The sequence below is a fragment of the Hippopotamus amphibius genome, chromosome 5 (assembly GCF_030028045.1).
Source record: "Hippopotamus amphibius kiboko isolate mHipAmp2 chromosome 5, mHipAmp2.hap2, whole genome shotgun sequence".
In the NCBI taxonomy this organism is placed as follows: Eukaryota; Metazoa; Chordata; class Mammalia; order Artiodactyla; family Hippopotamidae; genus Hippopotamus; species Hippopotamus amphibius.
The window spans coordinates 151,583,181-151,607,940 of record NC_080190.1 but is presented as its reverse complement, the minus strand read 5'-3'; the positions used below and the strand labels follow the sequence as shown (position 1 = coordinate 151,607,940).

The 24,760-nt window shown below is 36.5% G+C and overlaps 1 protein-coding gene across 8 annotated transcripts in view; it reads left to right on the top strand.

Moving 5' to 3' along the window:
- Positions 1-24,760, top strand: part of TRPS1 (transcriptional repressor GATA binding 1) — a 250,933-nt gene that overhangs the window by 53,703 nt on the left and 172,470 nt on the right. For all 8 annotated transcript variants that reach the window (XR_009053706.1, XM_057734836.1, XM_057734831.1 and 5 more), the window contains one exon: positions 8,998-10,124. Coding sequence is in view for 7 of the 8 variants with exons in the window: in XM_057734836.1 (XP_057590819.1) it covers positions 8,998-10,124 (1,127 nt within the window). In the remaining variant the exon portion in view is untranslated. The remainder of the gene's footprint in view (positions 1-8,997; positions 10,125-24,760) is intronic.

Here is a 24,760-nt window from a genome sequence, read left to right as displayed (position 1 = left end):
TGAATCGCTTCACACTCTCTCTCGAGTACAGAATGTTTGGCATATGAACCCATACTTATTTTCAGGACCCTATCTCTTAAACCAGTAATAAAGTGTGCAAAATAAAACATATGCTCACCCTAAGGCCATAAAAGCAAAGCAAAGCTCTGGCATTTACCGGGTTATTTCCATCATGAAGATAGCTGAGCTGGAGCCACCCGGGTGGAATAGAGTAGTTTGACCATCCTCGCTAATCCTTTTACCTGTGTGATGGTTAAACCTCCATTTGGCTTTGTTACAAGAGGGTCAATACGATAAATGTCAATCCCTCTTTGATTTTCAGTTTATTTGCTATTGTTTAGAGAACATGTATCACTTCCTTGAATATCTATATTTCTCTCTAGGCAGAATGTTTGGAAGAAGGAATCATAGTTGTCAGTGCATTCAATCAAATTTAGCATTATTCAACTCTTAATAAAAATTTTATCCCCAAATGGCGTGTTCTGCTAACCATATCAAGTCAGCAGATTAGTCAGTGCTTTTTGTTTCTTGGGTCGTTGTAATTACAGCATACATGCAGCTGTTGGAAACACAGATACATAAGTAGAGTGCTAACTCCAGGAAAGTTGGGAGAAAGAGCAATTCTCTTTTATTTTCTGATTTCCTTCATGGAGTCTGTTTCTGAAAATCATTAGACCATAGACTTCTTGAATTCTCCATCATACGATTCTAAAGTTTAAAGTCAGTGTTATGCATATTCAGAGTATCAGAGAAGGCTTTGTTTAATTTTAATTGAAAATCAAATATAGAATTTATTTGTCCGTATTACTTTAAATTTGATCTATCCTTTTATTTTTTAGCTTCCATAATCAAAATTACGTGTGTCCTGTTTTTTCCCCCAATTTTGGATTCAGTCCTAATAACAGCTAGCATTTATTAAGGGTTTCTTATGTGTATATGTAGATCTAAGCTCTTTACATGTATTAACTCATCTTCATGAAAACCCTTGAAGCTAACGCTACTATTATGTCCATTTAAAAAAATGAGGAAACAGGCATAGAGGAATGAAAGTAACCTGCCCAAGCGCACAGAGTTGTGGAAGTGGGGTAAATGGGGTGTAAACCAGGGTAGATAGGCTACAGAAAGCTGTCTTAACAACCACTATGATATATGGCCTTCCCAATTGTTTTCTGCAACTAGAAAAGCAATAGAGAACAGGCCAACTGCATGTAAGGGAGGAGATATAAGACTGGTACACCAGGGCTGTTTGATGCATACTCTGTGAATCACAAAGCATTTGGAGACTTCAGCGATTTCTTTGAGATGATCTCTTATCTGATCCCTGTAGTGTAATGCTGCCTTATTTGAACTTACTAGCTTATAATTGAAATCATTGAAAAGAGGATTAATTTTGCTGATTTGTCTTTTTTTAATTACTTTGATTCATTTTCACTGGTACTTTGGCTACAGAAACTAGTTCTGATAGAGTGGGTAAGGACCAAATTTTGATTTCATAAATTAAGGACGCAGTGTTTTATCCCCACATTAAGGGACGCTTCATCCATGTGTTTGATTGACTTCATATTCCCCTTGTTTGAAGGACTTTGTTTTAGGAATTTATGATTTAATAGATGGTCTGAGGATTGTATTCCCCTCTTTTGATTACTAGGCACAATCTAGGTTGGTTTTTCTATGAAGATTCAATTTTAGTATATGTGCTGCCGAAGCGAGCACTCTATGAAGATTCAATGTTAAAGAGATGCACCAAGTTTCCATTTATGTTCTCCAAGGCTGTGTAATTAAGGTTTTATTCTTTGCCTACGAGTAAGTAATGGAATGGGTGTGGAGGCAAAGTCAGAGTGCTTTTAGACTGTCTAACTTGAGTGTACTCATTTTCCCCAGCTGTATTCAGAGCTGTGTGAGGTCCCCGGATGCTGAAAGTGAAGAAAGTGGGGTTTACCATGGGGAGTTTGAGAATTCAGAGTCTAATGGTCCAGCAATTCTCCTTTAATATTTAGATGACCTGTTCATGTAAGATTAAAGAACACCTGCATTCCTTTGTGAGTCCAGTAACATATTGAGAATCTTATAATGTACAGTGGTTTGTTCTAAGACCTGTTTTTCCAGCTGATGGGCAGGTAGCTCCACCTCGATATTCCAGCTGGCATCTCAAAGTCAACACATGTAGAAGTAAAGTTGTTAGCTTCTTCCCTAGAACAACTCTGTGTTCCTCCTTTTTTCTAGACTCCCATTTTCAAGTCAGTCAGGCTGGAAATGTCAGTGCCCCTGGATGTCTTTCTGATTTGTATCTGTCCAAACAGTGGAGCGATTTGTCCTGTCTTTCCTTCTTCATTCTTTCCCCAGCACCACCCTTAATGTTTACTTAGTAAATTCTTAGTGGTTTCTTTACTTATTTTCTTTCTCTTTCTGTTCCCTTCTGTTCTCTTCCTCTTCTGTTCTCCCTTCCTTCCTCCCCTTTCTCACCTTCCTTTGGTTTCTGTTTCTTTCCGTTCTTTTTCCTCCCTCTTTCCTCCTTCCCTCCCTTCCTTCCTTTTTAAAAAAATCCACTTGGAGATCAGTCTTCCTGTGTTTTGTAGGAAGTATAGGTCTGCTTTTTATAAAAAAGTAGATCATTTTAATTATACTTGTATAATTCAATGTAGACTCTCCATTAAGACATCATTTTCCCAAATTCTCTCACCCCCAAACTTCCTCCATGTTTCCTGGGAGCAACATGCACTGTTTATCTTCATTTATGTTTTACTCATTTTGTTTCCTGCACCTGAAAAGCCTTTCTGAGATCACTGCCTTTGAGGCTCATCCCAAATGCCAACTCGTCAGTTGTCACCTCCTCCTGGAAGCCTTTGTGGACCAGTCAGTGTAGGTTAGGTGCTTTTCCTCTTTGTGGCCATGGAACTTGGTACATCTCTCCGCAGAATCACATATTTCACTGTTGTCATCTATTTACCAAAGAACTTTCTGCACTAAAAAGCAGACATGTTGGGGGTTTGGGACTTTGTCATTTCTTTGTGTCTCCCCAGTGCTTAGCACGTAGTAGGCATGCCACAAATCACCCTTCCCTGGAGGAAGGATGTTCCACAGTGATTCAACGCTGTTTTCCCATTAAGACCATCTTTAGAACAAACATGCAATTATTATTTATCTCCATTATGAGCCAGCGGCGACGGCAGATCAGATGCAGGAGAAGAGCGCTATGGATAATGTACTCAGCCTTATCACCCACTTGCACTGCATTTTCAGTTTCCTTTTGCATATTTTCCCCTAAAAGATTATCTTCTAAATTAATGAGACCAACTTTAAGGTTTACTGGTTTTCTATCTGTCCAAATTCCAAATAACCATAGAAAATTAGATTGATGTTATGCTGAGTAAAATGAGAAAACCAGTTTGGGATAGAATGTTTATTACTGTAATACAAAATGTTTATTATAAAAATGTAGATAATTAAGGCAGGGCAGTATCTTACCCTTATATTTGACCCTCTACCAGCTTAAGTTTTGGTCCTCCCCTCCTCCCAAAAATTAGTTGGCTCTTATAAATCCAAATGAAAAAGATGTTTATGGGATTTATTCCAGCGACACAAATGTGATAGCATGCGACTGAGCTGATTGCCATTTAATTAGATTTGTTATTAAAATTTTTAAATGCTTAATTTCCATCAAAGTTACATCATTGAGGCACACCGTAGATTCTGCAGTGTTTTTTGAAGCACTGTACAATGCAGAAACATTCCCTATGTAGATGAGCACATTGATTTTGAATTTAGTTATTTTCAGCCAAGATGGGCCCTGACAGATTTCTTTGCGTTATTTGTGACTTCAGTATTTGAACAGTGATTTTTTAACAAGCTTTTTTATTGTCAAGTTTTTACTTTTTTGATGATCAGCCCGTAACCTCAAGTCCTTTTAAATTAGTACCCTCCTAATTGTCTCTGTTGCTATCAATTACAGTACTTGAAAATGAACCACATCTGAGGAAGAGTTTGTGTTTAGTTCAAACAACTCTTTTTGTTCCATTGAAAATAAGTATATGTGCTAAAGTGTCATTTTAAGAGTTCTGAGGCTTTAAAAGATCTTTCCCTTTGACATAATCTTTTAGATACTATTCTTACTAGTTTTTGTTCCATATAATTAGGAGGAAAGAGCTAAATTGAGGTTAAAGACCTTGAAAAAAGCCAACCTTTTATATTTTTAACTTCTATAGTGAAACATTTTTGTGAAAAGCCATATGTAGATAGATTATAAATGAAAGACATGGAACAAACTGCATGGACGGAAGAGGTTTTAGAACTGAGGTTAAAATAAAATAAAAAGAGATCATAGCTCTCAATCAGTGAAAAACAAAATTTGTTCTTTTTCATGCCTTAGCAGGTGTCTCTGTATAATCCTGTTCACAAGCGAATGACTCCATAGTTGTTTGTTTTTGTGTAAAAGATGCAATTTGTCCCATGTTTTGAAGAAGCCCATATGTCAGGTTGAGTCGATGAAAGGGCCATGAATTAGTATAGCTCCCGAATCCCAAGTCAGTGAGAGATTTCACATCTCCAATAACTAGTTCATGCATTCAACCGAAGTGTATCGAGCTCCTGCTTACTTCCAAAGATGAATGAAATACCATTCCTTCAGTCCAAGAAGGGATGTAAATGGAAGCATTAGCTTAGTAACAACAGAATTGAACTTTTCCATTTATAGCTAAGAATGCTAGGGGTGACAAATATTTGAGTTTGACTTTACCACTTCCCCTTCTGTTTAGTCTTTTCATTTCATTGGCAGGAGAAATTTAAAGAGATAGTTCATTTTATTAAATAATAGTCTCATCCATGTGAATAAGATTCTAAAGTGTGCTGTCTAATATGGTCTTCACCAGCTACGTGTGGCTATTAAAATATCAGTTAATTAAAACTAAATTGATGAAAAATTCATAAAAATGACTTAAATTTAAAACAATCAGTTCTTCAGATGCACTAACTCTGTTTCAAGTGCCTGACAGCCACATGTGGCTAGTGGCTGCCGTGTTGGACAGGGTAGACTACAGAACATCTCCATCAGCTCAGAGAGTTCTGTTGCACAGCACTGATGCAGACTTTTGCAAATACTTTTGGATGCTTGATCCTCATGATAATCCTATAAAATGGCAATGTGGATAGTATTATTTATAGCCCCAAAGATGATGAAACTGAGGTGCTACGGGTTAAATAATGTGTCTTTCTACAGAATTTAACTTGAGAACTTCCCTTGGGAGCAAACAAATGCAAATAAAGATAAATACAAATGGATAATGGATTTTATCTACAAATTTTGATCTTAAAATGTAAGTAATTTAAAAGCAGAGGTGTGATCTAGCTTGTTCACTATTGTATCCTGATATCCGTCACAGAGATTGGCACAAGCTAAATACCCAGTAGCTTCTGTGTGGATGAATGAATAGGTATATTTTTAGTCCAAACAGAATTTGCAGTTTAATAGGAGTTTTAAATGTAGATGTCTGTATCAAAGGCACTGCTGGATCAATGGGTTGTCATTAAATTTCTGGTTAGCAAAAGAAGAAAGATTGAAGTTTATACTCTTTTTTTCTGCTTGTGCTCTCTTTTTAAGTATAGCCATAGCTAGGGAATAAGTTTTTTTCTATTCCTTGCTGGGTTCAACCATTTGGAAAGTTTGAAATAATTCTCTGCATGTGGAGGTGCTGTTTCCTGGCAATAAGATTAAATAAACTGTTCCTGCAAAACATTGATTTTGCATTAACTGTTCTTGCTATGTATTTGGGTTTAACCTAGAAAAGACTTGTTTTAAGTCAACATTTGTGGGTCATGAACATAAAATGGATACGGTCTAGTCTTAGGTATGGTGTCCTAAAATAATAAATTATGTTTTATTTCAGAATGCAGTTAAATGATCTAATGTACGTAAGTCATATTTCACCATGACTTGAGTACATTTCTTATAGAGATAATATTAAAATGGCCACAAACATAACCTTGACACCTTATTTTTGAAAGAGAAGAGGAATAGAACACTGAGTAACTACGTTTTCCATAGTTGGCTTTTATAATATGTAAGATATTTAATTCCAATATTATATTAGCTTTTAATAATATGTAATATTAATATGATTAACTGCTATTTACCAGGAAGGCAAATAGGTAGTCTATACAAGTGTCAGTATTTTTGTTCTTGCCATTAAATTAGATCCTTGTGTTGTTTGGTTGCTTGGGTGGTTTTTGAAAGGGCAGTGGGTAGTCTGAAAGCGCTTTTCAGCATGGAGTGTATAACCATGAAAAGCATCCTGAACAGTGGAGTTGGGTGAAGACACAACTTTTAGACACATAGACACTGCCAACTTCAAAGATTTAAAGCAGTTTTCACAGTAGCTTAGTTAATCCCAGACCAAATTCTTTACTGGCAGTTTTTGGTATGAAATGTCCTCTTCCCCTGATAGTAGTCTTTCTTAGGGTGGATTTTCTGACTCTTAAAGTTGATGTCAAATACTGGAAGGGATGTTGTGATGCTTCATAATAATTTAAATTGACTTCAAAATCATAAGTTTAGGGCTTTCTTAAGACTGTATGTGCTCTTTGCTCAGCCTTCACAGTGTGGACATGGAACATGAGGCTTGAAGATTGCAAAATCAAAGAAATAGTGATGATGTGTCGTGGTTTCTCAGGAATCCCTGTTCTACAAGCAGAAGTTCAAAACTTTCTGTTAAGGAAACTCAGCAACTCTGAAGCAATGTGGTAGCTCAAAGAAGCAAATTTCCGTCTCTAGAACTTGTACACTGGCTCTCTTTGCTCACATTAGAGAAGGTTGGGATGGTTCAGAATTTGCGCCTTTTGATTCAAGTTGAAGTTGCTGAACCAAGTACCTGAGTAGGTGGCATCCCATTGAAAGGTTTCATTTTGGTTTTGAAAACAAGGTTTCTTCTCATTTCTAGTGAATTGGGAAACAGACAGAAGAATTTTGCAATATTATGCATTACATTTTGGTGCAATTTTTAAAATTAATTTATTTATTGGCTGCGTCGGGTCTTCGTTGCTGCACAGGGGCTTTCTCTAGCTGCAGTGAGCGGCGGCTACTCTTCACTGTAGTGCGTGGGCTCCTCATTGCGGTGGCTTCTCTTGTTGGGGAGCAGGGGCTCTAGGCACGTGGGCTTCAGTAGCTGCGGCACATGGTCTCAATAGTTGTGGCTTATGGGCTTAGTTGCTCCTCGGCACGTGGGATCTTCCTGGGACAGGGATCGAACCCATGTCTCCTGCATTGGCAGGCGGATTCTTAACCACTGTGCCACCTAGGAAGTCCCCTTGGTGCAAATTTTGTTTGCTTTGGTCACTAAAGTGCTAGGTTAGAATGGTGATTAGACTTATCTTGTGTGGTCTGGCTTTGACATCCTTTACACCAGTGATTAATTGCCAGGCTGCTGCCTGGGAGGGTGCCCCCATTCTTGCCCTTCTGATTAGATGATGCTCTGATTTCAGCAGACTGAAATCTGGGTGTTTGCAGGGTGACTATACACATTGTCTAAAGTGGAACATTGTCATCCTTTGATTAAGGGCTGCAGGGGACCTACATAATTTATTATCTTAATGTACAGTGAATGTTGAGCTGTTGATGTGTTCATGCACATTTCCTCGAACTGTAATATTGGAAGTAAGTTTAACGGTGGCCCCCAGTGAGGAAGCTGTTGGCCAGAGAGGTTAAGTAATTTGATCCAAGTCACACTTCTCTTTAAGTGGCAGAATGGACTTCAATCTTAGTCCTGTACAGTAGAGAACAACCATGTCTCTCACTGCACTAAAGGAATATTATTTGCATATTAAGTAGAACCTTTTAAATGGTTTTGAGATGCTCGAGACTTTTCTCATGGAGTGGTTTAGATAGGAGCAGTGATCACACGTGTCATTTTTGAGCAGCTGTGGAAGAAGGAAGAACGCGATTATGCCACGTGCTTAATCTATTACATCTGGTTGCTGGAAAAATTCAAAAATTCCCTGATTGTTGAAAGAGGAAATTTCTCCCCCATTGGAGCATTTCTGTCAAAAACTTTTAAACCACGAATTTCAGCTGCTTGGTGGTGGCACTTAGTTAAGCTGCCCTGTGTGGTGCATGCAGACAAGAGTTTTATATAAAATGCCCTTTGAAGGCCCTGATTGCCCTAACACAATACACAATTTTATAATTTTGTATGGAAAACAGAGCTGTGGTGATTTTTATGGTGGAATTTATTTTAGGCCTTGACTAGTCCCATGACCCGCTCATGGGAGGAGCTGAGTCTCTGCTATGAGACAGAGTCATATTCAAATAAGGCCCTAGCAGGTTTTTTTCATTCCCTTTGTCCTAGATTGGGAAGCACTTTAAACTCCTTACACTGGTTTTCCTTCACCAAAATTTCAAGCCCACCGATTTCATGTTACTTTCAGTCTGTGCATGCTTGGGCTTTAACCATAAGCCATTTTGTGTGGTCATTTAGCACCTTTATATTACCCAAAAGATAGACTTCATCTTTGCAGCCTCATTGCTGTAGGAACTGAACAGAGGACTTCCTTGGAGGACGCCCGCGTTGAGTAATCTCTGAGCAACTGCCTCTGGTTTTGACAGCAGAAAACTTTAGCTTTGTGGGAAGAAATCCCCATGTGATTTGGTTGTTTCTCTGGGCATGGGATTTGAAGGAGGCAGTAGTAAAACTCTTTAATTGAAAGTCTTCTTAGGTTTTCTTTAAAAAAGTATATATTATAAATCCTTTGAATTAGTTATAGTACTTTTGTTACTTACCTTCATCTGATACTTTGGCCAAAAATGTTTAACATAATGAGCCTCTCATAGAGTCACTGTTGAGTAATGAAGAGTGAATTCCTTTGGCTCTGATTATTCAAGTGATTTCATAATAAGCAGAAGTACTATTGTATTTTTTGATGGGAAATACTTAGCAGTGTCACCTCCTCCCTCCTACAGAGAGCACCAAATTAATGATACCTTTAAAGTAACATCCATTTCTTCTATGCCAGGTCACTTCAGGTGGAACATTCATTGGCATCGGACGGAAAACACCAGATTGCCAAGGAAACACCAAGTACTTCCGCTGTAAATTCTGCAATTTCACTTATATGGGCAACTCGTCAACGGAACTAGAACAACATTTTCTTCAGACTCATCCGAACAAAATAAAAGCTTCTCTGCCCTCCTCTGAGGGTGCAAAACCTTCAGAGAAAAACTCTAACAAATCCATCCCTGCGCTTCGGTCCAGTGATTCCGGAGACTTGGGAAAGTGGCAGGACAAGATCACAGTCAAGGCAGGAGATGACACGCCTGTTGGTTACTCAGTGCCCATCAAGCCCCTTGATTCGAGACAAAATGGTACAGAGGCCACCAGTTACTACTGGTGTAAATTTTGTAGTTTCAGCTGTGAGTCATCGAGCTCACTTAAGCTGCTAGAACATTACGGCAAGCAGCATGGAGGAGCACAGTCAGGCGGCCTTAACCCAGAATTGAATGATAAGCTCTCCAGGGGCTCTGTCATTAATCAGAATGATCTAGCCAAAAGTGCAGAAGGGGAGCCAGTGACCAAGGCAGACAAGGGCTCTAGTGGGGCAAAGAAAAAGGACTTCTCCAGCAAGGGAGCAGAGGATAATATGGTCACGAGCTACAATTGTCAGTTCTGCGACTTTAGATATTCCAAAAGCCATGGCCCCGACGTAATTGTAGTGGGGCCACTTCTCCGTCATTATCAACAGCTCCATAACATTCATAAGTGTACCATTAAACACTGTCCATTCTGTCCCAGAGGCCTTTGCAGCCCAGAAAAGCACCTTGGAGAAATTACTTACCCATTTGCTTGTAGAAAAAGTAATTGTTCCCACTGTGCGCTCTTGCTTTTGCACTTGTCTCCTGGGGCGGCCGGAAGCTCGAGAGTCAAACACCAGTGCCACCAGTGCTCCTTCTCCACTCCCGACGTGGATGTGCTCCTCTTTCACTATGAGAGCGTGCATGAGTCCCAAGCATCGGACGTCAAACAAGAAGGCAATCACTTGCAAGGATCGGATGGGCAGCCGGCCGTCAAGGAAAGCAAAGAACACTCATGTACCAAATGTGATTTCATTACCCAGGTGGAAGAAGAGATTTCCCGACACTACAGGTAAGCCGTATGGGGAGGGAGAGCAATGGCAAGAAAATGATAGAGAGTATCCAGAGGGCTGACCCAAGAATTGTTGGCAATGATTGTGGTGATTTGGGGCAGTTATAGAACGAGATCATGTTCTATGAGATTATAGAACTGCAGATTCTATATTGGTAGATGTGATAACCACAGATGTTAATTTGATCACTTGATTCAAACTGTTTACTCTTATGTGTCATACCTGTTTTATACTATCTACTGAATATATTTTAAAATTTGCAATGATGGTGATATGGCTGATGGTTTTACCACAATTTGTTTATTTGTCCTTGCTAAGTGTGACCCCATATCCCATGATGTTTGAAGAAACAGCTTCCAAATGAAAGATGCCGCTATGATATATACTATTCTCTGTTCCAACTGGGAAACAATCCGCTTGAGAACATGTTGCTCATTTTTCTTTTAAGATGAAATCAGACATTCTTTTAGTTTCAAAAAAATCAAGCAACATCCTCATTTTGCGTACAGACAGTAATGTGAAGCAGAGAATCCTGTAATATGTGTAACTTTGGATTTCTGTATACTTGAGTGAGTAAAGCAGCTGACGTTGTTTCAGATCTGTAAATAGATGTAGGGTATATTAGTGTTCTTCTACTTTCGTCCTATTCTCGGTGTAGACATTAACTTTCCCAATTAATCTTTCATACTTTCTGGAGATGAGTTTAGAATACATATCTTTATTTCATTTATGTATTCATTCCTTAACTAATTAACTCCAAAAATACACACAGTGCCAGGCATTGATGATAAAGGAGAAAAGAACGTAAACATAGTCAGTGCCCGTATGCAGCTTAGGGTTTTGTAGGGAAGATCATAGCAGATCATTACAGGAGTGATGAGTGCCGCGAAAGATGAAGTGGAGACCACTGTGTTTGGATACAATGACAGCATAGCCCAATATGGTAAAGGAGGAAATGTCTCCCTCAGGAAGGAGCATTTAAACTGAGACTGGGTTGAAAGTAGGAATTAGTTCTGCAAAATCCTGGTAGTATAGAGCATTCAGATATTACTTCCTGAATAGTGGTTACTTTCTTGTTATTATGCCTCTAAGCATCAAAGTAAAGGGCTTTATTTACTATTTTTAAGGGCTTTTCCATATGCAGACCCAATATCCTAGTTTAAAAATCTAGTTAGTTAAATTTTCATATCCTGAGATTTTAAATAGTTCCTCCCATGCTTTTAAAAAGTTGTGTGTTAGTACCAGTGTGTGTATGTTTCCTCAGTCACCAGTAATGAAGCAGTTTATGTCCAACAATAGGCTAATAATGTTAGATGTTAATTTGAAGGGCATCCTAATGTTCACAGTGAATCTAAATGCTCAGAAAACACTTCCTTGAGATTTACACTGTTTAATTTATAAGGTCAGCCCTGGGAAAGACACAGTCCTGCAATCAAATATGTGTTCACACTTGCAGTGAGTGTTTCTGGCTCTTTTGATGTTAGCTGCATACTAATTTATTTCTGGGGCAAGCAGACATGAGCTTTCTTCTGAGCCTTGTTAGTGTGTATACTGTGCATGTACATTTCTTAAACAATGTAAAAATTAGATAACCCATTCCTTTATGAAGGAGGAGGTTTTTTTCATCATGAAGAAATTAGCCAGCACACACGCAACACACACACACACACACACACACACGCATGTAAATACCAGATCCCTTGGATGAGTGGCTTTTTTTGAGGAAGCTGAGGCCATTGCTTGAAAACCTGGCTGGAAAAATAGAGATTCCGTATGTTTTGGTTAAACAAACAAAAAAACTCCTAAGAAATAAAATATTAATAAAAATATTACTGAATAATCTCAGAGTTGAGTTAATATTCAGTAATGAAAGTAAGCTCCAGAGGGAAGACTAGTCCTGTTTTGTTCACTGCTGTATCTGCATGATTTAGTGTAGTGCCAGGATGGGTGATGGGTGCTCAGTGAGTACATTTGAATAAATGAAATCCCCGTGAGATTTTGAGTTCACAGCAGTTGTAAATAAGTTGAAATCTCCATGGTGAGTTTTAATTGAATCTTTGACTATTGTATGGTCTTGGAACCCTTCTGAGGACATACAGAATGACAGTACATTTTGAATTTAAGTCAACCTCTTGGTATTTTATTAGATTAAAGATGATTAGCAGCACTTGTCTCTAGGGCATTATAATCCTCTTTCACTTATTCTTAAAACCTAATGTAGTTTGTGTGATCCTAGGTCTTTTAAGGTGCTGAGTAGTTTATCTCTGATCTGTTTGAGTTCTTGTAGAAATATTTCAAATTTGGAGACTTATGTTTCAGGAGTCACAGCTTGGTGAGAAGTCTAAAGAAACTTTACTGAAAGTTGAACAGTGGAGGCTCCAGGGATATGAAAGGAAATAGTTACATAGATACTGAAAACTTAATCTGCTATCAAAGTACTTCCCCAAAATGGTGCATTTTGAAGATAGCATAAGAGGAGACAAGTTTACCACATCATAATACTTTCTAGTTAAACTTATATTTAGTAATATGATTCATGTTGGGAAACTTCTACCATAATTCTTTTATTACTGTGTAATATTCTAGGCTTTTGAGTACTTTATGTACAAGACTTACAGTGTAGTAAAAAGATAGCACAAACGGAGAGCTATACAATGTGTGAAGTCACATAGCTATAAAATACCTACAGCTGAGAAGCAAGAGAGTTGATTTAGAGCTATCGGAGAAAAACCTCAGTGTGGATTTCATTCCATAGGCATTTTCCTAAAGAACCAGGTTTAACCTGAGTTGAACTGCCACCACTATCCAGTTAGTAAGTGAGACTTGGCCAGTTCTCCTTGCTTTATGTTTCATATTTACGTATGATACCCTACGGTTCACACCATGACAGAATTGTTATATTCCACTCATGAGTGTGTTTCTCACACTCCATTTCTTTTATTATATATTATTTAATTAACCAGTGTACCCATTCTCTAATTGACTACCATTCTCCTCCTCCACATTTTCAGTGTTATAACAATGTTTCTGGAGTTGTAGGAGGAATATCTCCTTACAAAGCAACTATACCAGATAAAACATAACTTCTTAGTGACTTGTTAGGCTTCCATGAATTAAGAGAAAGTTCCGAAGCATTTCTCTTTGCTCCTTCACCAAAAGTGAGCTAAACCCAGACTGGAGAGAACAAGCAGGGAATGCAGGGTTGCATGGGCGGGGGGGGGGTGGGGAGGGAATGCTGACATCGATGCTGTAGTTATGAGGGTGAGCCAAAAATTATCCGCACTCTGGCTGTAGAATTTATTTTAATTAACCTTCAGAAAAGACAAATATGTCATTTTTAGACATACTTTCCTTGCTTTTCAATGCACTTTGTCCATCTGTCAACAAACTTTCATATTCCCTCATTAAAAAATGTTTTAGGCTAAGTTGCAAGCTGTGAATTCACTGCTGTCTTCACTTCTTCCTCAGAAGTGAATCTTCGTCCTTATAGGGCTGCTTTCAGGGGACCAAACAGGTGAAAGCCCGATGGAGCAGGATCAGGACTATAAGGAGGATGCTTTAACACCTCAAAATGAAGTTTTTGCAGAGTGTGGACAGCATGGGCAGAAGTGTGTGGATGTGCATTGTCATGCAAGATCACAATGCCCTTGGATAGCAGTCATCTGCGTTTAATCCAAAATTTAGGCTTCAGCTCTTCAATAAGCATCTCACTGTAATGAGCACCTTGATTGCTGAACCTTTGAGCCATAGCTGATTTGCAAATGATTTACCACATAATCCACTGTCACTCATCTCTTTGATAGAATCATCTCATGTACGCCCCATTGTTGTCATCAGCCATGGATGGGGACAGGTGTCCAGCCTCTTCTTGATGGCTAACACTTGTGCAACCTTCCTTGAACTTCTCTATCCATTCATACACACTTGTTTGCAACAAAACACTTTCTCCATACTGTGCACAACATCTTTGATAAATAATGGCACCAGCTATACCCACAGACCCAAAAAATTAATCACTGCATGCTGGCTCCTCTTTTGTGCAAATCACAAGTGGGGCATAACTGATGTAGCACGTTCACACCTGCACAACAGTGACTGGGGAGATAGTAGCTTTCAATGGAAAGCACTGATAAGACAGTGTGGCCAAGAGTGGTTTTAATGTAACTGGAGTGCGGATAATTTTTGACTTTCTCTCGTATATTGAGACTAAGCCCACAGTCACTGACCAAGAGAGGGTGTTCAATCTGTGGGTTTCCCTCTAACCTGGCACCTTGAAAGTGGCTAATGTGATTCGACGTTTCTGCCTTCCTCTGACTCCTGTCAGAAGTAAACACAAATTTGTCTCCAGGAAAATACTCCAGTTTTCACCTCCATGTTACGTATGGCTTAAAATAAACCTTATATGAGCCCCCCCCCCCATTACAACAGTTCACCATATAGGCGGGGCTGTAAATCACTATATGTGAAATCAGTAGAAAATGCAAATAGTAGCTTTAGATACCCAGGAACTTCAGATCACTAGTTTTCATTTAGAAAAAAATAATTAGTAAATGTTTAAAGAAATGAAAATTACACTAATAAATTGATCAAGCTACATGAGACTATGAATATCCAGGAATATCCAAAAAACCCAACATTTTTGAGTGGACAATGTAATTATTGAAATTTAAAACATATGGATAGGTTAAGTAACAGATTAGCAAATAACTGAGAGCAAATGAGTTAATCAGAAGTTAAATATGAAGCTATTAGACAGAATCATTATAAGAGGGAAAGGGGATGGAAAATATCAAAAGCGGTTATTAAGATATGGAAATACAATAAGATGTTCTAACATGAATCTAATTAGAGTCCCAGGAGAAAAGAATATTGAATGGAAGGTAAGTGATCAGTATTTGAGGAGATAATGGCAGAAGAGATTTTAGAACTGATGAAATACATAAATACACAGATACAAAATAGGATAACTTACACTAAGCAGGACATGTAGACCTTCTTCCACTTATGATGGGTTTATGTCCCAATACATGCATTGTAAATTGAAAATAATGTAAATAGAAAATGCACTTACTATACCTAACCTACTGAACATCATAGCTTAGCCTGGCCTAACTTAAATGTGCTCAGAACACTTACATTACTCTACAATTGAGCAAAATCATTGAACGCAAACCCTATTTTATAATAAAGTGTTGAGTATCTTATGTAATTTATTGAATACTGTACTGAAAGTGAAAACCAGAATGGTTGTCTAGGTGCAGAATGTTTGTAAACATATTGGTTGTTTCCCCTGGTGGTCATGTGGCTGACTGGGGTCTGGGGCTCCCTGCTGCTGCTCAGTATCATGAGAGAGTATCCTACCACATATCCTGCATATCATTAGCCCAGGAAAGATCCAAATTCAGAATTCAAAGTACAGTTTCTACTGACTGCCTATGGCTTTTGCACCCTCCTAAGGTTGAAAGTCATAAGTCGGGGACCATCTGCATACAAATAAATTAAGTTAGAGACATGTTGTAGTGAAAATCAAAATGCCAAGGCAGAAAGGTTCCTTAGAGCAGCTGAAGAGAAACAACAACTCAATGATGCAGAAAAGACTATTCGGTTAACAGTAGAATTTTTATCAGCAACAATGGAAATTGGAGGATGGAAGAATACTATTCATAGTTTTGAAGGAAAAAAAAAAGTCAACTTAATATTGTCTTCCTGTCAAAACTACCTTCCAAGAATAAGAGCAAAACAAACAAACAAACAAACAAAAAAGAATAAGAGCAAAGACATTTTCATATAAACAAAAGACCAGGGAACTGTAAGTAAGTCTAAACAACTATAGCATGCCTAATTTATGCAGTTAAGAAGGGATGGGCTGAGATATTGGGCATCACTATTATGTGAGTTTGCAGGGAGATTGATCAGAGGTAAGGTGTTCTAAAGTGCTTAAATTGTCCAGAGTTAGTGAGTTAGGACTTTGTTATGTATATTTTGATAACTTTAGGGATCACTAATGAAAGAGTAGGAAATAAGTACATAACTTCCAAAGCTACAGAGGAGAAAGATGGACAACAAAATAAAGAGCACCCATAAAAATCTTTTTTTAATGGCAAAAGAGGATACATGGGAAAAAGTAGACAAATAGATTTTTTAAAGGAAGATGGTTAAAAAAAATAAAAGTCCAGATATCAAAAATCTTAATGAACATGTGGGGATTAAACTTTCCACTTAAAAGATATTATCAGACATAATAAAAAATAATATTTACCTATAAGCTCTTTATAGGTTACACACTCAAAGCGCAAGGCTATAGAGAGTTTGAAAGAACAAAACAGACTAAGTTATAGGAACAAAGATAAACCAAAGGAAAATGAGGTAGCTTTATTAATCTCATACAATTTAGACTCTAAGACAAAAAGCATATGCAGGAAAAGTCATTACTAGTGATAAGAGGTTCAGTTCATCAGGGAGATATAATAATTTCAAATATATAAATATAAATAAATTTATATGCAAGCAAAAACTGATGTAAAATTATATATGCAAAGCAAAAATTGATCAAAATTTACAGGGAAAATATGACAAACCACAATCACAGTAGTACAATTTAGGAAGCCTCCTTTATTAAAGGTTGAACAGAAAAAAAATTTTCAAAATATAAAATATTTTGAGCAACAAATTAACAAACTTTATTAATTAATTAATCAATTTTGGCTACACTGTGCAGATTGCAGGGTCTCAGTTCCCTGACCAGGGACTGAACCCAGGCCATGGCAGTGAAAGCCTGGAATCCTAACTGCTGGGCAACCAGGGAACTCCCTGTTGTTTTTTTGTTGTTTTTTTGTTTTTTTTAAACTTGACTTAATTTTAAAATACATAAATTCTACACCCAGCAATTAGAGAATGCACATGCTTTTCAAGCAGATATAAAATGCTTATGAAATCTGACACATACTAAGCCAAAAAGAAATCAGATTTCAAAAAAACAATATCATATAGAACATACCCTTCTACTCAGTGTAATTAAATTAGACCTCCACAGCAGAAAGATAAGGATAGATGAAATTACATAAGGCAAATATTAACCAAAGAAAAAAATGAGGTCAATGTATTTACTCCAGAAAACATAGATGTTAAGACAAAAATATTATAATGGATAAAAAATTGCCAGTACTTATGAGTTTATAAAGTGAATTTAGCAAATTCTGGCAATATCAGATGCTCATATTCCCAAAGACCACATAATTTCACTCCTCAGAAGAAAACTTCTTGTGTGGGAGCACTAGGAGATGTGCAGAAACGTTCAAAGTAGTATTTTTTTAAAGAGCAAAACAACCAAAACAAAAATCAAAAACAAAACAAGAAAAAAACCTCAACTATCCATAAGAGATTAGTTAAATAACTTGTAGATTTTTCATACAGTGGAATATTATACAATAGTGAATTTGAATAAATGATAATTGAATACAATGTGGATGTCTTATAAGTATAATTTTGACTGAATAAAAACAAATCAAAGACAACTCTTTGTAGCTTCACACCATTTCATAGAAGTTCAAAAACTAGCAAAACAAAATAATATACATATAATCATATATTTATATATGTATACACCATATTCATTACATTCATGTATTTATATTGAACTGTACCATAAATATTATTTCCCCTCCATAAATATATCATTCTCTCTCTCACTGTGTATATATATGTGTACATAGACTCTCTGTCACTCTGTATCTCTCTATAGATAGAGTATATATACATATATCAATCATATTTTATGACTATGATTATTTTCCGGTTTTCATTTTTTGTTAAACCTAGATATGAATGTGTATATATGTGTGTGTACACGTGTGTGATTAACATTACACAATAAAATTTCAAAATAAAAATGAGGCAATAATTCTCATCAATACACATAGCCAATAAATATTTGAATAAGTACTCAACTTCCCTTATTATTAAAGAACTACTTGAAAATCAATGATATAGTCATTATCTACCTACTTGACTAGAATGTGGGAAAATGTACATTTTTTTGGTAGTGTAGGTGATGACAAGTGTCTTTTCGGAGATTTATGAATCCGTTAAAATTTTTTTAAACAGTGTTTGAATATTTTAGTTGTAAAATATATATCTCAGGCTGAAGGAAATAACACTGGATGCAGTAGCTGATTAAATTAAAGTAGCTACTGCGCGATTTCTATCTTAAAAGAGCTCTGGAAAGGAACATGAACTGTGTGTTCTGCTAGTTCTGAAGAATAGATTTTATGATAAGCAATTAATTATCAACACATCGGAAAAAGCTAAGTACACAGTGCATTAGTACAGAGTTTCTAAAAGGGTGAGTACCAAGATGGTTACATCTAGATTTGTGTATTTTATGTGTCATGTTCTTTTAAACAATACCTAATAAATCATTTGCCAGTAAAACCTTGAAATGGACATCATAGTTCAAGTTGAAAATTCTCATGGGAGACAAAAAGTTACCCAGGGTATTATAGTCCATCAAGAAAATAACCCAATTATACTACCTTTATTTCAACACTTTATTTATTAGAAATTTCAGATTTAATAGTCCTGAAGACTTTATACAAGAACAGTTATCGAGTCTTGGAATAAGATAAATTTTAGCCATGATTTACGTTTCATTTCATGTTATATATATTTTATTTCCCATTTCTTGTTTACTTTCTATTTCATGGGAAGATTTACCTTTCTGTTTTGAATGTTTGGTAGGGATATCTTCTTTTTGAAAGTGAATCATAAATTGAGATTTTTCAGATATGACATTTGTTGTGTTTTCTTCTACCATGTGAAGGTAAAATCACCCCACACCCTTCTAAAAAAACACCCAGTTACTCCAAATGACTAAATACTCGTGAGATTATTTCAATTTAAAAATACAAGATGAGTGGATTGAATGGAGTCTTATTCAGAATTTCAGCTTTCCTTAGATTATATTTCATAGACTACTCCTTCACACTTGACTAAGGCTGAATATTAAATTTTCAACTTTTAAAAGTTGAAAATTTGATTGATCTGGTTATCCACCTACACATCTGTAATTCTTTTTTTGTTTTTGTCCCTTAAATACTCTTTTCACATGCTTTTCATTCCAACATTCAACAGTGTCAGTAACCTCCAGTGCCACACCTGTAGACTCTTATGACACAAAAAATGACATTGTATTAGTTGTCACATATACTGAACTATATTTAAATTAAATCATTTCATTTACTCCTTTTTTGTGACAATTTATCTGTAGGTATTTGTTTGCATGATTACCAAAAAATACCTTTGAAGTCTTAATTGATTAGTATTTATAATTTATTCATTTACTTTGATGTCCATTTAGTCATTGAAGAGGAAAAACTGTGGTTAAAACTACTGAAAGTGAAATACAGTTATTCAGTAAAGGAGAGCTTTTTAAGTGATGGCATAAGTCTTCAGAAGTTAAAATTTAAAAGAGAAAAAGCATTACTTAGAGCTGACTCCACAAATACTATGAGCTGTTTGTTATGAAATCGAAATATAGAAATATTATCAGAATAGAACAAAAGACTAGCATCTTTTAGCTGATTTTTTTCTAGAATCTAGAAAACCTCGGTTCTTTATGAATTATGAAAATAATATTTAATCTCTACTAATGAATAAAATGCTACTGCTAGGATAAAAGGCATTGAAATATGAATGGATCTGAAATAAATGCTTTTTTATAGCACATGAAAATTCTGTCAAGTAGAATAAAGAATAAAACATCTTTTCTCAAAGAAATTTTATGTCACTTGAATTAAGTACAATTTGTTTTTTTCATTCAGCTTGATGTAGTTTTTCTCTGGAGGCAAAACACAATCAAAGTTGATTGTGTTTGTTGTCTGAAGTATAACATTGGACAAATTGAGATTTTATATAAGTATATCCCAAACATTGCATGGGACATACTTACACTAGACTATTATTTGTTTATTATCAGAAATTCACATTTAACTGGGCATCCCATGTTTTTATCTGGCAAGAATAATGGTAGGGAGACCTAGAGAATGGCATCTTTTTTTCCTCAGCTAGCAGGACGAGAATGTTTGCTATCTGGTTGGCAGCAGGATACAGAATTTAAATTAATGCAAATACATTTGCAGTGTCTTTTACATTAGTTTGGCTTCATGTAGCTACAAAGTTCTAGGAGTTTTTAAATAATGAAGAGTTTATTCAGAGGACCACTCAAAATATACCATCTGCAAAATATCTATTTCTTAATATTTCTCTGCTGCTTTATGACTCTACATATTAAGTCTGGCGTTCCCAGAGCTGTAGTGGTTCATTCCTTTGGTTATTAACTAGATATTTACTGACTGTCTGGATGTCCTGGGTGGGAGTGGAAGGGATACAGAGATGTGTGGGCTTTGATCTTGATTTTCAGGCAATTACAATATAACATAAAGTAAGACCCACATGGTTATTTGGTAAATGAGAGCTTTTTAAGTGATGAAATAAATCTTTTTATGCCATCACTTAAATCAAAGGCCATTTTAATAAAATGCAATATGGAAAAAAGTCCTCAGAGGAAGACAGAATTTCAGAGTAGCTCAGAGGATGGTAGGTTTACTCTTGGGTTGAGTCATTTGGGAAGCCTTTATGGATGAGAAGGTAGTTAAGTGGGTCTTGAGAAATGAAGAGAAAATTCCATGAACATTTTGAGGTTTTGATATTAATGTTGATAAAATGAAATGCCTTCAGTAGGTTAGAGCAGAGTCCAAACTAATCTGTTTATCACTAACTAAACTTTTATCCTTCAGTAATGTTGCTTATACTAGGCGTTAAAAAATCTTTTTTATTTTGGGGGGACATGGCATTATGTTAAAGGTCTTTTCAGTTATTATTGAGAGAGTGACACAAGTCAGAGAATATACCCAAATCTTTCAGGAACTAATTCCTGAACAAGCTAGTAACATTGCACCAGCTACCAAACAGCATACATGTAAGAGTAACTGTGGACACGAGCTAAAATCCTGCATCATGCCCTCCATATATGAATTGACTTATCTGTACTTTACATTCTTATTTTACAGAGCAGGGATGGAAATCGTTACTTTGTGTGATTGTTGTAGGATAATATATATAAATGGCCTAGCACTAAAGAATACTGAAAGAGGATCCCCAAGCAGTGAAATAAAGAAGATGAATTACTGTTTGGGGACTATGCTTGACAATGTCATGTTTATAGTTTTAGCTTATAAAGCTGTTAGGGTTGACTCTCAGAGGTGGGAGTATGTGCTTTAAGAGGCAAAACAATGTTGCTCATCATAAAGAATTCATTTGGGAATGTTCTATCAAGTACTGAGTATATATACTGAGAGTTCATTCCAATCTAATACTCATTTTGACGTATTTCTGGCCATGGCTTCGTGACTCTTGCTATTTATGGTATGGTCTGGGAACCAACAGCATCAGCATCATCTGGGATTTGGTAAGACATAGAGACTATTGGGTACCACTCCAGACTTCCAGATTCAGAATCTGAATTTTAAAAAGATTCCCAGGTGATTCATGTTAGGGTTTAAGAAGCAGCACTCTAGATGTTAGCATAGGTGATTGAAAAGTTCATGTTGCTCTCAGCTTTTGAAAGTACAGTAATGTTGTCTTTTTAATATATTTCCTATCATTTATTTGATGAATATTATACAGAGAAAGAAATCCTTCAGTACTCTAGTATATTATGCAGCAAATTGCCTTTTCTGCTTCACCTAGTGGTGTTCAATGGCCTGGAAGATGGAGCAGTTTAGCAGTTTACTGCTTAATTGTTAAGCTGTACTCGCTTTTCATTAATAGGAGTCACACCCAGAATCTTATGATTCTGAATAACAAAGAGATTAAGGGTATTACCTGTGTTTTATTAGAGTCACAGGGAGTAGAAGATGTCTTGAGTTTGTTCATTCAGTTGTTTTGAACCAGGGTATACCTACTAATGTAGTTTATGACTGGTCCCTGCATGGGTGTCCCCTGAAGACCTTGCTAAAAATTCAGATTCTCAGGTTATGCCCAGGAAACTCGGATTTCAATAGGGCAACCAAGAGGCCCTGGAATCTGTATTGCTAAGAAATTCCTTCAGTTGCAGCACTACACGCAGCCCAATTTGCAAACCATTGTTGTAGTCTCACTTCTGTCAGTTAAAAGACCTTTCCCTTCCCCTCATCTTTTCAGTTTTTATCCTGCATGTTTTCATTGTTGATATTGTCAGTAATTTCATTTATTTTTATATTAAAACATTTTTATATTAAAAAAATTAAGCAACCGAGGATGGAAAAAATAGAACATCAGTCTAGAAGGTAGAAGCCCTGTATTCTTTTCTTGATGTAGACTAAATGGACAAGACACCATTTCTTCATTATACTTATCTGTAAAATGGGCTTTATACCTCAGCGGAATATGAGATCACATATGTGCGAGTGCTTTGAAGTCTTCAAAAGAGAAGGTGTGTGTGTTGAGCTTGTTATTGCCACCTTGTTTTAATATCCTTCCTGTTAATATGTGTTTTTCTTTTCAACATAAAACCCGGTTCTCACCAAAAACTTACCTCTGCAGTTTCTGTCTCCTTTCTGCTCTACACCCATCCTCGCCGTCCTCTGCATTCGGACAGTCCTCCAGCACTTGTATCATGGGAGATTTTGTCTTGATCAGTCAGAATAAGACCTTCTCGGTGGGCAGATCAGAACAGCTCTTGCTGAGACCCATAAGGAGTCAGGGAGTTGTCCGTTGGGACAGGAACTTGAAAGCAGAAAACCTAGAAGCCCCAGACACCTTGTGTCAGAGTGATACGCTGTGATGAATTCATTGCCTAGACAGGACACACCCAGAAGTCTCTGTATATTTAGGAGGACATAGTCAAATACTGGGTAAAGGTTGGATGTGTTCATCTTTATTTGGTGAAGGAATAGGTTGGCTCAAGGACATTTCTAGATTGCAGAGTAAGTAGATATTGAAGGCACATAATCTTAATTACTGAGATATATTACTAGATGTATTATGGTTCTAAACCACCTTACTGAATGTACTTACAAAGCATCCCTACCTCTGAAGACTTTAATAATATTACACAGGTAATGCCCTTTCTGTCTTTGTTATTCAGAATTTTAAGAGTATGGGTCTGGCTACTATTATTGAAAAAAGAGTAAGGCTTGACAACTGCTAACCTGCTCCATCTTTCAGGACACAGAACACTACGAGGTGAAGCAGAAAAGGCATAAAATATATTCTACTTGGTAATGTCTTAAAACAAAGGGTCTTCTAGGAAATAAACGTGGTTTTAAGAAAGATATGTGTTATGCTTAAGGTACATGGGGGAATGGAAAAGAATGATACCAAAATGCCAGTTGGTAAGTTTCAGCTCCTTTGAATAGAGTACAGAATGCAGATTCACACAGAAGGGGGGCTTTATTTAATTTTAGTATTTATGTTGGTTAACTCATACTAGATGCACTATTTTCATTTTGCAGGTAAGGAAATTGAGGCTGGTTCAGTAAATTATCCAAAGTCACATATATAGTAAAACACAGAGCCACACTTGAAACTTAGGCATTCTGGTTCTAGAGTCTAACTTTTAAGTGAACTAAATTGCTCCTCCAGTAAGAACTGTGAATCTGCTGTTTTAAAATAATTTTGTCGTGTGGTACTCTAGAGTCTTGTACTTCTTTTCTTATATGTTGAAACTTTCTTCTTGTTGCCCTAGAATTACTTGTCTTTATTTCTTGAAATAATGTCACTGTAATTCTTGGGACTGTTTGTCCTTCGGAATTTTTTTGTACTTTGGTAGAAGTAGCAGTGGCCATTTATAATCTTAATTTATAGGCAGGGATCCCTTCACAGTTTTCAAGCAGAGATACCACCATGTCAGGGAGACCGTAAACTCACTGCCACAGGGGGTAGTGAATTCATTAGAAGTGACTTGGGGTGAAGGTGAATCAGAGCTTGTGAATGTGCTTCTTGAAGGTTGTTTGTTTATGTTTAATTTTCATGACTGAATATAGATTATGTGGTATATCTTCAGTAGGGTATTTCCTGGGTATGATTTGACCTTTAACTGTTCTGATAAATGCATTTTTATCTGTCTGATCGAGCTTCATAAAGCTAACAATTTGGGGGTACAATTTTGAATTTAGGAGTTTGTTTTCCATTGGATCATACTCAAGTAGTTATGGTAGGAAGGTAGGAAGGTTCACTGAATGAGGTTCCCAGAGGCTCTAGGTGCTAGATTTTGAGTCTTGTCTGTTGTCCTCTGTGACCTTAATTCTGTTTTGCGTTTTCTAGCCTCAACTTTGGTGGCAAGTTTCCTACTTGTCATGCTGTATATTCTCTCCTTAAGAGTTAGGCTTCTGTCACTTGAGAAAAATGCATTTTAATATTGTATTTTTATGGTCAATTCATCATCAAATTATTTATCATTTATTGTGTTTCCTCTTGTTTTATCTTTACTACTTCATGAAGAAAAAGAGGAGAAAGGATTGAAAATAACCTCCTGTAAAAATTGAAAGTTAAATATCCATATTTATTCAACCAAATGTAAGCTGTTAATGATAAGAAGATAATCACATACCAAATTAAGTACTCTCAACAAATATTGGCTGAGATTTTGTTACACGTC